This window comes from Ornithorhynchus anatinus, chromosome 12, assembly GCF_004115215.2.
Source record: "Ornithorhynchus anatinus isolate Pmale09 chromosome 12, mOrnAna1.pri.v4, whole genome shotgun sequence".
Lineage (NCBI taxonomy): Eukaryota > Metazoa > Chordata > Mammalia > Monotremata > Ornithorhynchidae > Ornithorhynchus > Ornithorhynchus anatinus.
This window is the reverse complement of record NC_041739.1, coordinates 25,352,578-25,367,813: the sequence shown is the minus strand read 5'-3', so window position 1 is coordinate 25,367,813 and position 15,236 is coordinate 25,352,578. Positions and strand designations below refer to the sequence as shown.

Here is a 15,236-nt window from a genome sequence, read left to right as displayed (position 1 = left end):
CCTCTCCTCTTTTGCTCTCAACTTCCTGCTTCACCCTCCCTTCTTGGAACTTCCATCCCCTTCAAATCCGGCAGACTCCTGCTCTCCCCAAACAAGGCTCTTCTGAAACCACATCTTCTCCGGGATGTCTTCCCTGATTCATCTCCCACCTCGCCATTCTATTCACCACACCACAACTTTTCTGCATCACCAATGCACTCGAATGCTCGTTCTCTAAGCCTCCCTTTATTTCTCTTTCTAGGAAATTTTCCACAAAGCAATCCAAAACGCTATATGACAATCCGCGGAACTGCTTCTTCGGTAAATAATGTCGGTCGAGTCTCTTAAGGCTCCCAGAGCTCGACTCAAAGTTGCGTTCGTGTGGTAACGAGGAGAGACTTTACCCAATTATCTGGTTTGAAGAACTAGAATAGGCGCCCGCTGTAACATCACTCCTGTTCCATTTTTTCCACTTTAATCCAGACTCTCTGCCTCTTCTCTGAGTGTCCACCCAGGCGTAGCTATCTATGTTAAACAGCCAATACCACCTTCCTCTCCCCCCGCTCAAGTGTACCGAGCAACCGGTAACCTCGACAATTCAAAACACCAACTCTCTCCATTAATTTACAACCCCACTGTTTGTCCCCTGCGACTCATTTCATACGTTCATTAATATGTACATCCGAGACCTTGGTAAATAATCTCCTCTTGCACTCTGAACTCTCAAGTCTCCTTGACAAATAAGTAAATAAGCGTAAAGTGCTAAAAACGCTTTAAAAAAGACTAACCCCAAAGTATCCAATAACAAGAACGACAAACAAAATACGCTTTCAACTTTTTGAGCGCCAAATCCAAAGCAGCATCTAAATGACCAATTTCTCAGTGTACATAAACCCCATAATATCTTGACAAATTGGATGCAAGAATGAAAGCGAATAAAAATAAGAGCTATAGGTTAAACTGGTAAAATTGTGATCCGTGGACCTTCGTGCCATAAGCCTGTACTTTCCAACCAGTGTGCTGAGCACGTTGGCAAGCCTCAGAGAGCTTCCTGGTGCGCTGTGAGAATTTTGGAATAAGAAGAAAGCTCTCCAACTGCCTGGTGCTAATGAATCAGGCACGTCTGCGAAACACTCCCGGCATGTGTTGGCTGTTGGGGGATGAGCAGTTTGCAAGTTTCTAAGCTCTCAGTTCACGCCATAAAGCTGAAAAACGTTTACACGTGTCCCACAGAATGAGAAAAAGTTTAAAAGCATCCCTACATGTTATAGCTGTTACCAAACTGTTTGAGAGTGCTAAACTGTTTCCGCTTGTATCCAAACCAGTAACATCAATGATTCTCTAGTTGCAAGATGTTCCACGAAGACCTTGTAATACCTAAAATGGTAGACTTCACTTCTAAATAATCCCTAAAACAAATTACTTGATAAAGTCAATATGGGGGTGGGTGGAGAAGGAATACCTTCTCCTTTGAAGTTTAACCACACCATACATATTGTGTATTTATCTATAATTCTATGTATCTATTTACCTATTTATTTATTTTGATGGTATTGATGCCCGTCTACTTGTTTTGTTGTCTGTTTCCCCCTTCTAGACTGTGAACCCTTCGTTGGTTAGGGATTGTCACTATCTGTTGCCGAATTGTACTTTCCAAGCGCTCGGTACAGTGCTCTGCACAGAGTAAGAGCTCAATAAATACGACTGAATGAATGAAATGAATGAACCGCATCTTTAACCTATTTCAATCACCAAGGAAGCTATTTTGTGAATTAATTCAATTCTGCTACTCTTCCTACAGAATGAATTTTAGAGTACAGACAAGGAGAGGAGGCAAGCTATAGAACAGGGCAGAGAATGTGCCTGTTTACTGTTGTATTCTCCCAAGCGCTTAGTACCATGGCTTTGCACCAAGTGCTCAGTAAATACTGATGAAAAGTGCTCACTAACATATTCCAAAAGAGATGGACTGATGAGGTCAACAGGGGGAAAAGATGAAAACAGAACTAATCACCCATCTCTCTACTTCTCTCCTAAAATCGTCCACAGTGCTCTTCACTGAAAAATAGTCAAAAACCCGGACTCTAATTTCTAAAACTGACTGAACCAATTTACTTTGCTCCACATTTGGGGAACTCTGTGTACAGTGGAGAGAACCCCACATCTCTGGGGAAAGAGCAGCTACAACAGACTAGAGACTTTACTTAGGTTGAGTGGAGTTCAGCGATCAAAGCTGTTCCAGACACTACTCACGCTCACGGTCTTAAGGAACATAAGGATGAATGATCCCACAGAAGGACGCAGAAAAAAAAAGTTTTAAATGTGTATTCACTAACAAAATTATCCAAGCATCACTCTCAGTAACATGCCACCCAAATACCATTATTGTTGCTGGCTAAAAAGAATTGAGATATGGCTATAGGGAAGTGAATTAAAGCTATTTCACGATTAAAATGAACATGTAAAAACAAGACTTATATTTAATAGCTACAACCGAAGCACTCATTTTCTTCGATGAGGTTTTTTATCATTCTAAAAGTTAGGAACACTGAATCTAAGCCCTTGAGCCCTTTTTATTAGTCAGGGACTCATTCCTCATCTTGTTCCCAACTGCAAGCTTAGAGATTCTTTTTTTTTTTTTTTTTTTTTTTACAGAGGTGCCATCTCCATTTTAGTCCAACTGAGGAAACTGACGGCATAGTAGAAAAAAGACTGCTTATTCGTTCTTCAAGATAGTAAGCATTCCTGTAGTCATCACCAACTCATATCACAGAGGTGTGCTTCTGCTTAACTGCTACTTTAGCTCTTCTGGAGGACAATCTCAAGGACATTCAAAGGTGATCAAAGTTAATTACATTGAAAGAAGCAGCATGGCCTAGTGGATATAGCACAGGCCTGGGGGTCAGAAGGACCAGGGTTCTAATCCTGGCTCGGCCATTTGTCTGCTCTGTGACCTCAGGCAAGTCATTTCACTCCTCTGTGCCTCAGTTGTGTCATCTGTAAATTGGGGATTAAGAGTGTGAGCCCATGTGGCACAAGGACTTGTGCCCAACTTGACTGACTTGTATCTACCCCAGCACTTAGCACAGTGCCTGGCACAAAGTATGCATTTAAGAAATTTCATTAAAAAAAAGACCACACTGAACAAACTATTCAGGTAAAATGGCTATTCATTATTAAATGGTCCCCTCTCTTAAAAATCATTAAAAATCAAACTATCACCACAAAAGTTATAGATTTTTTTTCGAAGACTGAATATAAGCCTGAAGATTCTAACCCTGGTTTTCTTTTGATGCTGCGAAGAGTGATGTGCTTATAGACAAAGAATTAGAGAACTCAAATTAATAACTAACAGTCTGGCATACCCTGAAGCCCTGAGTCCTCTAATCTTCTCATACTCTAATTCCTCTCTTTCGGAGCTCATCCGCTCAGGGTTTCAACTATCACGGGTACCCAGATAATAAAATTATTGGAAGAAGGGTTATCACTGTCCTTCAATCCAGAATTCCACCTTCCGACCTCTTGGCCAAATCCCTTTCCCCTATTAAAACTGTAACAAAAACTCATCTCCTCATGAAAATTTCCCAAATTAAATGGACCAGTCCTGAGAACCCCAATTTCCATTAACCACTGGATACAATCTCGTCAATCTCACCGCCGACCTCTCGCCCACATCCTTTGACCTATACACCCCTGGTTTTCATATCTGACAATTACAGTCCCCACCTTCAAAACCTTAATGAAGACACACCTCCTCCAAAAGGCCCTCCCTGACTAAACCCTCATTTCCTTGTTTCCCACTCCCTTCTGCATCGCCCTGACTTGCTCCCTTTATCGACCACCTCCCTCCCGCCAGCCCCATGGCACTTGAGTACATTTCCATTATTTATTTATTTATATTAATGTCTGTTTCCCTCTCTAGACTGAAGCTCGTTGTGGGCAGAGAATGTGTGTGCTGTATTGTTGTGTTGTGCTCTCCCAAGCACTTATTACAGTTCTCTGCACACAGTAAGCACTCTATGAATATGATCGATTGACTGATGTCAGTATTTGAAAAACTGTAATTACAGATTGCAAAATGCAAGTCCTTCTCTCGAGAACAGAGGTAGAGCCTCTAGGCAGCACCTACTACTATTCACTTAAAGTCAGCAATTTCCATCAATCAGTGTGGTTGGGGCCTTCATGCACATATTTACGTTCTTGAAAATCAAGAAAACGGTGTCAGTGGTCAAGTAGGCTAAAGACAAAAAGGAAGATGCATATCCCCTAAAGAGTCCACTTATTTTTCTGCCACATTAAATGGCTACTGTCTATCCCCTCTCCGATTAAAATAAGGTAGAACTACTAACCAAACAAGATGCTTTCGGGAGAAAAGTACTGTAGTGCCATTTCAGAAAAACATTTTATGGAACTGGAGCCCACCAAATTTTTATGGAAGTTATCTAAATGAAGATAAAGGGCCAACTGAACCACTAGGGAAAAATGAAACAAAACTGCCTGATTACTCTTACCCTGATGAGTCAGTTCCCTGGATTTGTGCTCAATGAACAAATATCAGATGCTGAAAACCTCATTTTAAAAAAGTTGATGTAAATATATAATATTGAAGTTTTTCCAGAACATATGCTGAAGATTGGCAGTGCAGAGTTAAAATGTGCAAACTTGAAAGGAAAATAAAATTTGGAGTCTATCAATCTCAGCCCTCTCAATCTTTGACTTCTCTATGTAATCAGCACAGGTAAGGAGCTAAGAAAGAACTGCTCTGCCTTTCTGGACACAATTTACCACAGAAAGCTGAAATGTGGTACTTCAGAAGTTCCAAGGGATCTAAACCTTCTTGCATTAAATGGGTCATCGCAGAGGAGGTAAGATTAATTAGATTCTAAGTTCAATGGACAGAGACAGCACCTTTCTCTGAACCTTGTTATTGCATCACTAAAGCACTCAAATGTAATAATAATAGTAAATGTTATTGTAACTGAAGAACTGATGGATTAACCACTTTTGTCAGAGGACCATATATGGATTTCAGCAGTAGTGTTACTCATTTAAGACACAAGGTAGTGAGCCAGAAGGCTTTACCGAAAGAAAAAAATGGGAGGATGGAAGGTCAAGGGGAGGGGAAGAGGAACCACTATAGCTCTTTAGAATAGGCCTATTGCTTGAAAACTTTAAAGAAAAAAAACCCGCTCACGGCTTTTCTAAAGAGCAATTGAAAATGATTTCCTATATTATTAACAGTACAACTGTTTTATAACAAAACCTTTTACAAGTTTTACATATGTATCAGGAAAAAAAAAAACTTTGTTACCTCCTAAGCATTTTGAATATTTATTACCTGCTTTCCTCCTATAATAACATGCACACTAAAGCTGCATGAATTCATTTCTGGCATTCCCAGCCCTCCCTCCCAATTTGATACAATCAGGTCTAAAGAGAAATTTGTATTTAATAAATTAAACTGGTTTCAAATAGTCACTTAAAATTTTGAATCATCTGGATACCATACAGTAAACTAATGAGAAAAGACCTTGAACACTGTTCTGGCTTGAAAATATTCCATAAAAAGAATTACTGATTCATTCACTCATTCGTAGATTCCTACTACTACAAGCATGTAGAAGATCTAATAATACTGCTTAAGCAATTAAAACAATAAAACTATAATGGCTCAGTGGAAAGGGCAAGGGCTTGGGAGTCAGAGGTCATGGGTTCGAATCCCGGCTCCGCCACTTGTGAGCTGGGTGACTGTGGGCAAGTCACTTCACTTCTCGGTGCCTCCGTTTCCTCATCTGGAAAAGGGGATTAAGACTGTGAGCCTCACGTGGTACAACCTCATTACCCTGTATCTACCCCAGCGCTCAGAACAGTGCTCTGCACATAGTAAGCGCTTAACAAATACCAACGTTATTATAAGCTTTCATGTTTTCATGACAAATTTTGATCTGGAGATGATCCTAGAGGCGGTAGAGATGATCACATTTTAATAGCTAAGGGAAGGGAAGCAATGCGGCCTAGTGGAGAGAGCCTAGGCCTGGGAGTCAGAGGACTTGGTTTCTAATCCTGGCTCCGGGATTTGCCTGCTGTGTGACCTTTAACTTTTCTGGGCCTCAGTTTCTTCCACTGTAAAAGGGGGATTCAATACCTGTTCCTCCTGAATTTGGACTCTGAACCCCAACTGGGACCTGATGATCTTGCCCCAGTTCACATTACCCCAGAATTTAGTACAGTGTTTGGAACACAGTAAGCCCATGATACCATTATTATTATTACTATTAACTCTAGACTGTAAGCTCATTGTGGGCAGGGAATGTGTCTACCAACTTTATTTTGTACTCTCCCACGGGCTTAGTAAAGTGTTCTGCCCGCAGTAAGTGCTCAATAAATAATTGATTGATGGATAGCTTGGCACAGTGGGTAAAAGAAGAGCGATCTGGGTAAGGAGAATGGCTCAGGGGTAGAACATCGAGCGTTGGTGACAAGGAAGCTTGCTTAAGTATAGCTGAACTGAAATGGGGCATTCGCAAAGGATGGTTGCATGAAATACCTGGCCAGCTTCTCTAGTTTGTATTTAATATGCCCTAAACACTGTATGCAGAAGCATCTAATTCAGAGACTGTTCTCAAAATGAGCCCCTTTATGCCACCTTATTAAATAAAATTAAATAATTTACAAAGGGGCCCTGCTATATACTGCTCCCGACTACAGCATGTGATGAAAGCAAAACTTTTCCCCCGAGTTCACCAATCCCGGCGTGAAATTTAGTATCGGCTTGCTCTGGCTCTGTCTTGAGTTCGGTAACCATCTTCTACTCTAGATTCTCACGGGATGGAAAGCCTGTGCCCCCGCCCCCCATGCTTCTTATCAACTGCCCTGCTCTCAAACCAAAACACTGAGCCTTCTTTCCCTGAAACTTTTTTTTGTTTCGTTTTCTGAGAGAACAGAGCTTGTACAGTGATATGGTAGGACTCTGCGGTATCGTGGCCTCGGCGAAAATTTCTTTCAAAATCGGGAAGCCCATAAATAGCAGGATCCTCCTGTATATGACATTTGGCAATCAGATTGATGTTTCTCTCCCAAAATGGTCTGTTTGAAATGAAATTCCAGCTGTAAATACCTTTAAACTGTTAGAGCAGGGAACCCAGACTTCATTTCCATTATAAGTCCTTCCCCAGGCTTATACAGTTGGAAGAGACACAGAAGTAGTGTATTTATTCAGTAGTGTGAAAGGAATTGCCTCATCTCCCAGCAGTGATCGCCCCAGCTTACGAAAGGGTGGAACAAATTTTGAATGAATACCACACACACCTCGGTGCCACCATTTCACTATCATCATTCCAGTTAAGAAAAGGAGTGGATAAATGGAAAAATAAAAGAGGGTGAGAAAGAGATAAAAAGAAGAGGGAAAGAGACTCTGACTCCCTGTGGCTCCCAAAAAGGAGAAATTCAATTTCTCTCCACTTCCAACCACAACTTGGAAAAAAAAAAAAATTAGAAATACAGCAAACCATGGGGACAATCCAGTCTTGAATTATTTTTCAAATAAATGTATAATTGTTGCTGTTCAAAAATAAAATACATTAAGGAACCATAGATAGGATCCCACCACATTCTTTGCACTGGGCTAGCATTCATGGAAAAATATAAAAAAGATTTTGTTGAATTTTCCACTCAGTTTTTAATCAGTCCCGCAACCAATGTAATGAGTCTGTGTGGTTTTGCTCTAAAGATCTCATTCACCTTAATTTAAAGACTTGCCTTAGTCATTGAGTCGAAAGAATCAGAGGTAAAGAAAAATTAAGAATTTGAAAGTTAAAACAAGAACCTTCTTTTCTTTTTGAAGGAAAATGGGTTTGCCACAGATTTTTCTCTTTCCCAAACTAGTGGAAAAGAAGTAAAATGGAATAAGTGATATGGTACACAACTATTTAGCCAAATGATCTCCCACATTAAATGGCACTAAGGTGTTAGCCACTAATATTTTGGAACAGCACCGAATATTTTGGTCATCAGTGACCAATTGAAATGTTTGTTCTTCAAGCTTGGCATTAACAAAAAACAAAGCCATATTATCTCCTGGCCTCTGGCATTATTGGATTCCCGAGGTGTGCCCACCGAAAAGAGACATTCACACACTTCTTCGACGAAAATCAAGGCGCTACCTAAATACGGCGTGGCTCAGAGGAAAGAACCCGGGCTTGGGAGTCAGAAGTCACGGGTCCAAATCCCGGTTCTGCCACCTGTCAGCTGTGTGACTGTGGGCAAGTCCCTTCACTTCTCTGTGCCTCAGTTCCCTCGTCTGTAAAACGGGGATTCACTGTGAGCCTCACGTGGGACAACCTGATGACCCTGTATCTCCCCCAGCGCGTAGAACAGTTCTCTGCACATAGTAAGCGCTTAACAAATACCAACATTATTATTACGGCTTAATCTTCGGTGGGAAAAGATGTCCGCGACTCATCCCGGCCAACAGCCTCAAAAATTCTGCCAACGATGAGGAGCACTAACCTCAAAGGCACTACCAAGACCTTTCTGAATATAATGCAGGGATGTCTTTTCTAACGGTAACCAAGAAGGGGGAACTAGGAGAGTTTTCTGAAAGAGCGCTCCTCCAAAACCATACTGAAACTCATTTGGCCATAAAGACTGCAAGCCCGTCGATGGGCAGGGACTGTCTCTGCTGCCCATTTGCCCATTCCAAGCGCTCAGTACAGTGCTCTGCACATAGTAAGCGCTTAACAAATACCAACATTATTATTATTACGACTTAGTCATTGGTGGGAAAAGATGTTCGCGACTCATCCCGGCGAACAGCCTCAAAGGTTCTGCCAAAGATGAGGAGCACTGACCTCAGAGGCACTACCAATATAATTAATGTTGGTATTTGTTAAGCGCTTACTATGTGCCGAGCACCGTTCTAAGCGCTAGGGTAAATACAGGGTAATCGGGTTGTCCCACGTGAGTCTCACAGCTAATCCCCATTTTACAGATGAGGGAACTGAGGCACAGAGAAGTTAAGTGACTTGCCCACAGTCACACAGCTGACAAGTGGCAGAGCTGGGATTCGAACTCATGACCTCCGACTCCCAAGCCCGTGCTCTTTCCACTGAGCCACGCTGCTTCTCGTAATATATTCTTTGAATATGTGTATTTTATATGTAGGGGTATAAATATATATAATGTATACATAATCGACTCTGAATATAACGTAGGGATGTCTCTTCTAACGGTAACCGAGAAGGGGGAACCAGGACAGTTTTCCGAAGGAGCGTCCCTCCGAAACCGTACCGAGACTCATTTGGCCGTAAAGACCGGAAGCCCGTCGATGGGCAGGGACCGTCTCTGTTGCCGATTTGTCCATCCCAAGCGCTTAGTACAGTGCTCTGCACACAGTAAGCGCTTAACACATACCAACACTATTATTACGACTTAATCTTTGGTGGCAAAAGGTGTTCGCGACTCATCCCGGCGAACAGCCTCAAAAACTCTGCCGACGACGAGGAGCGCTAACCTCAGAGGCACTACCGATATATTTTTTGAATATACGTATTTTATATGTAGGGATATAAATACCTATAATGTATAATTGACTCTGAATGTAACGTAGGGATGTCTCTTCTAACGGTAACCGAGAAGGGGGAACCAGGAGAGTTTTCCGAAAGGGCGTCCCTCCGAAACCGTACCGAGACTCATTTGGCCGTAAAGACCGGAAGCCCGTCGATGGGCAGGGACCGTCTCTGCGGCCGATTTGTCCATTCCAAGCGCTTAGTACAGTGCTCTGCACATGGTAAGCGCTCAATAGATACTACTGAAGGGATAAAGGGTCAGCACTCGCCTTTAATGCTGCAAAATTGACTTTCTCTCCAATTAAGCCAAGAGACGAGCAACCCGGACCAACAGTGACATCTAGTGGCCATTTCCCAAATAGCCCGCGCAAACCACACAGAAATTGCCTCAATTTCCCCCCCCCCGCCACCCACACGATGCCACCCTGGAAGAACACAGACTTATCGAAAATCTTAAAAAGCACCCTATAATCACGCTGGTATTCGTTAAGCGCTTACTATGCGCAGAGCGCCGTTCTAAGCGCCGGGGGAGATACGGGGTCAGCCGGTCGTCCCACGTGAGGCTCACGGTTAATCTCCATTTTCCAAACGGGGTCACTGAGGCCCAGAGAAGCGAAGTGACTCGCCCACGGTCCCCCAGCCGACAGGTGGCAGGGCCGGGATTCGAACCCATGACCCGTGACTCCCAGGCCCGGCCCCTTTCCGCTGAGCCACGCTGCTTCTATAGTAAATCACAAGATCGGACAGCTGCTTAAAACAACTCGACTGCTTCGACCAGGCCTCCGGCGTTCAATCTCGGATCTGCCCCCGAGCGATTTCCGATCATTCCTTCATTCGATAGCAGTTACTGAGCGCTTGCTATGTGCGGAGCACCGTACTAAGCGCTTGGAATGGACAATTCGGCAACAGACAGAGACGATCCCTGCCCAGCGACGGGCCCACGGTCTAATCGGGGGAGACGGGCGGACAAAAGAGCAAAACAACTTAATCACGGTAAATAGAATCGAGGGGATGTACACCTCATTAATAAAATAAATAGGGTAACAATAAAAAATAAATGGTGGTATTTGTTAAGCGCTTACTATGTGCAAAGCACCGTTCTAAGCGCTGGGGGAAGCAAGGTGATCAGGTTGTCCCATGTGGGGCTCGCGGTTTTAATCCCCATTTTACAGATGAGGTAACTGAGGCACAGAGAAGTTCAGTGACTTGCCCGAAGTCACACAGCTGGCGAGCGGCGGAGTCGGGATAATACTATCTGGCATCGAATGTTCAGTCTCAGATCTGCACCTCAACGATTTCACATAATAATAATCATACTACACGCTGGGCACCGTTCTGAGCGCTGGGGTAGAGAAGCAGCGTGGCTCAGTGGAAGGAGCCCAGGCCTGGGAGTCAGAGGTCATGGGTTCGAATCCCCCCTCTGCCATCTGTCAGCTGTGTGACTGTGGGCAAGTCGCTTCATTTCTCTGGGCCTCAGTTCTCTCATCTGTAAAATGGGGATGAAGACTGTGAGCCTCACGTGGGACAACCGGATGACCCTGCATCTCCCCCAGTGCTTAGAACAGTGCTCTGCACATAGCAAGCGCTTAACAAATACCATTATTATTATTATTACAGGGTAATCAGGTCATCCCGTGTGAGGCTCAGTCTTAATCCCCCTTTTACAGGTGAGGTAACTGAGGCCCCGAAGAAGTTAAGTGACTTGTACGTTCCAAGCGCTTAGTACAGTGCTCTGCACATAGTAAGCGCTCAATAAATACTATTGAATGAATGAACTTGCCCGAAGTCACCAAGCTGACAGGTGGCCGAGTCGGAATTAGAACCCATGACCTCTGACTCCTGTACCCTTGCTCCTTCCACTGGGCTGGGCCGCTTCTCAGATGCTCCCTCAGATAATCACCTATCTGCCTAAGGGTCTCAGATGAATGAGGTATGTTTCTGAATATGTTTTGAAATTTGTTGTAAAAAGAAAAGCAACGGTTCCAGAGGAGAAAGCTATGTACGCGGACTTAGAACAGTGCTTGGTACACAGTGCTTAACAAATGTCATCATTATTACTAAAGGGTGGAGACTGTCTATTAGCAAATGAAAGTTCTTAGCTGATTAATGACAGCTATGGTGATCAAATAATCACTATCTCTACAAAAATAACCCGGCTTGAAATTCAGCAGAAAAGATTTAGATTAGGCCCAAAACAGAATCTTTTGTCAGAGAGTAGACTAAAAACTAGAATGGGTGGTGGAACTTTAAAACAGGATAGGTATTTGTTTGGGTGAAGCTTGTCTAAGGAAGATGAACCCTGGAGTCACCTCAGGTCTCCATATTCCTATGTTTAGCAAAAATGCGGAAAGAAATCAAAGGTTTTATATTTTCAAGAGCCCGGGCTTCCAAAAAAAAAAACTCTAGAATCGTCTTGTTACCCTGGAATGAGTGAAACTCAAGAAGCAATGAAAAAGGGGAGAATAATAATGTTGGTATTTGTTAAGCGCTTACTATGTGCAGAGCACTCTTCTAAGCGCTGGGGGAGATGCAGGGTCATCAGGTTGTTCCACGTGGGGCTCACAGGCTTCATCCCCATTTGACAGAAGAGGGAACTGAGGCCCCGACAAGTTAAGTGACTTGCCCGAAGTCACACAGCTGATAAGTGACGAGGCTGGGATTAGAACCCATGACCTCTGACTCCCAAGGCCGGGCTCTACCCACTAAACCACGCTGCTTCAAATTTATCCAACAGCCTATAATTCAGCAAGTGCTCAGTCACTTCAGTCAAATTCAGTAGCAACTGTAACAGTTCTCTGCTGGAAAAGAATAAAAAGGAGGTGAGGGAACTTCTCAAAGTAAGATAATCTTGGTTTTAATTGTTTCGCCCCAATGTCCTGAGGGAACTTATTGGGACACCTGCTGGGTTACCAACAACTGAGAATGCTTTTTACAGACAAGATGAAAAAAATATCGATTTTTAAACCTTTTAAGGACAATTTTACATACCGTTATATGGTAACTAGGTATCATCGGTAGGCAAAGCCCAGTGCCCAGAAAACAGGGTTGGAGCTGCAGGGCATGCAAACCCAGGCGTGGAGGAAGAACTAATCTAAAAATTGTCTACAAACCAGAGTGTGTGTGTGTGTGTGGTGGGTGTCCATCACCCCCAACCCAGTTTCTCCCCTTCCCACAGAGCTCTCAAGTGGTTATCCCCCTGCCAACTGACCCGAGGGAAGGAGAAAAAGGTTCCGAAGATGCTGGGAGGAAATAGGGAGAATAGAGGGGAGGATGGGAGGATGGAAGAAGTGAGGAGGGGAAGGAAGGAAGGAAAAAAAAAAGAAAAAAGGGAAGGGGAAAAGAAGAGAGGGGAGGGAGGAGAAAAAGAAGTGGAAAGGGGAAAGGCAAAAGGAGAAAACAAAAAAAGATGAGGAGAGAAGAGGGGAGATGAATGGGGAGGAAGCGAAAGGGAGTGTGTAAAGGATCCCCCTTTCCCCTTCCCTCTCCTCACACCCTGCAACCAGAGAGGGACACAGGCCGCGCCGCATCACTTGGTAAATGGGGAGGGGAAGGCAGAGCCAGGGCTCCACAAGACGGGGGGGGGAGGGCCGGGGTGGGTGGGAAGAGGAGGCGGGGAGCCAATCTGCCCCTGGGAAGTGGGAGCCGAGGCCCGCGGCACAGTGGGAAGGCAGCGACAGGCTCATCGGTCCGAGGCGCAGCTACGGCGACGGGTCCGAGGGTGGAGGGGACGAGGGGCATTTTGGCTCAAGCTCCTGAACCGGTCCTTCGGTCGCCGCTGGCTGGCTGGGGAGGGCCGGGGAGCACGTGGAGCTCCCTCCCCGGCTTCCAGGAAATGGAGTTGCCTATTGCTCACCGTAGCTCCAAGCAATCACCGCCACCCCACACCCCCGGGCGGCAGGGTTCGCCGCAGGGAAGCTTCTAGGCCGGCAAATGGGATTCTTCCGGCCACCACCTCAATATGGAGGCCGCCTGAATTTATGACCGTGACCAACCATTTTTGAATCAAGACACCCAGGGGGCCTACCTGACATTCCCAGCCAAAGTCCACCACTCCTAACCGCCAAACCCGGGGTGGCTCTGAAGCTCCATCCCACCACCACAAGGAGCGAGAGAAACCAAGAGTTGGATTCGGGCTGACCGGCACCTCCATTAGGCCAGGCCAAGGGGCCAGGAGAGGGAAGAAGGGAGAAAGGTCTGAGGGCCCAGGCCAGTCTCTTTGTCCCCAACCCGTTGTCCTTCTTCCCCCCACTCACCTTCTCTCTCCTCCACCCATCCCTCACCTCCCCCGCGACCTACCCGCAGTGACAGAGAGGCACAACTTCAACCTCCCTGGGAGGGACCGGGTGCACCTCTTACAAGCGCCAAGGGGAAAGGAGAGGGAACGGAGTGCTGAAGCAGCATGGCATAATGGTTAGAGCACAGGCCTGGGAGTCAGAAGGTCAAGGGTTCTAATCCTAGCTCTGCTACTTACCTGCTGTGCGACCTTAGGCAAGTCACTTAACTTCTCCGTGCAACTTGCCTCCGTTAGCTCATCTTTAAAACGGGCATTCAGACTTTCGGTCCCATGTGGGACCGGGACTGAGTCCAACCCAATTTTCTTGTACCCACCCTAGCGCTTAGTACAGTGCCCGGCGCATAGTATGCACTTAAATACTATAATTATTAAATTATTATTATGACAAGGAGGAATCCCGATTTTTCCTTTGGAAAACCTGTTCACACGACACATCTCTGGAACTAGAATCAACTTACTCGGATTTCTTGAAGGTTGTGAAAGTTATTTCCTACTCTGACAGATATCTTGCTTGGAGTGTAGCTTTCATCTGATTTGTAGTCTGCATAAATACATAATGTCTTCACTGTGGTTTTTCTTCTGTAAGTAGTTAAGCAAAAGAAACCAATAAAAAATACAGAAAAATAATAAAAAGAGCCCGTTTACATTTTAAGTGTAAGACAATTACGTTTCGTTCTTTCAGAGGACAAAAGTAAGTTTGGGGAACTGAGATTGATGGAGAGTTTGCTAAATAGTGATAAGTGTTCCCTATAGCCAAATGTGTAATGGATAATTTTTTTAAAACACATCGAGAGAGTACACACCATGAACCTAATTCTTTCCTCACGCACTGGGGCTGATGAAACTTCTACAAAGAAAAATTCAGTTTAGTCCCGTCTAGAGGGTGCCTGGTACTTCAAACAATTCAATCGTATTTATTGAGCACTTACTGTGTGCAGAACACTGTACTAAGCGCTTGGGAGAGTACGAAATAATACAGCTGGTAGACACATTCCCCGCTCACGACGAGCTTAACGTCTAGAGGAGGAGACGGACCTTAATATAGAAAAATTAGGGATATGAACGTAAGTGCTCTGGGGCTGAGTGGGGGCGGCGAATAGAGGGAGCAAATCGGGTCGATGCAAAAGGGAAAGGGGGAGAAGGAAATGAGGGCTTAGTCAGGAAAGGCAAAGGAGATGTGCCTCGTATAAGGATTTCAAGGTGGGGAGAGTGACCGTCTCTCAAATATAAAGAGGGAGGGTGTTCCAAACCAGAGGCGGGATGTGAGCGAGGGGTCAGAGGTGAGATAGAAGAGATCGAGGTACAGTGAGTAGGTAGAGAAGCGAATTGGGTGGGCTGAGTTGTGGTAGAAGAGCTGGAAGATGAGAGAGGAGGGAGCCGGGCTTTAAAGCAGATGG

General features: G+C 44.6%; 1 protein-coding gene across 6 annotated transcripts in view; it reads right to left on the bottom strand.

Moving 5' to 3' along the window:
- ANAPC10 (anaphase promoting complex subunit 10) overlaps window positions 1-15,236 on the bottom strand; it is a 69,523-nt gene that overhangs the window by 34,880 nt on the left and 19,407 nt on the right. For all 6 annotated transcript variants that reach the window (XR_003763264.1, XM_007668432.3, XM_007668434.4 and 3 more), the window contains one exon: window positions 14,298-14,418. Coding sequence is in view for 5 of the 6 variants with exons in the window: in XM_007668432.3 (XP_007666622.1) it covers window positions 14,298-14,418 (121 nt within the window). In the remaining variant the exon portion in view is untranslated. The remainder of the gene's footprint in view (window positions 1-14,297; window positions 14,419-15,236) is intronic.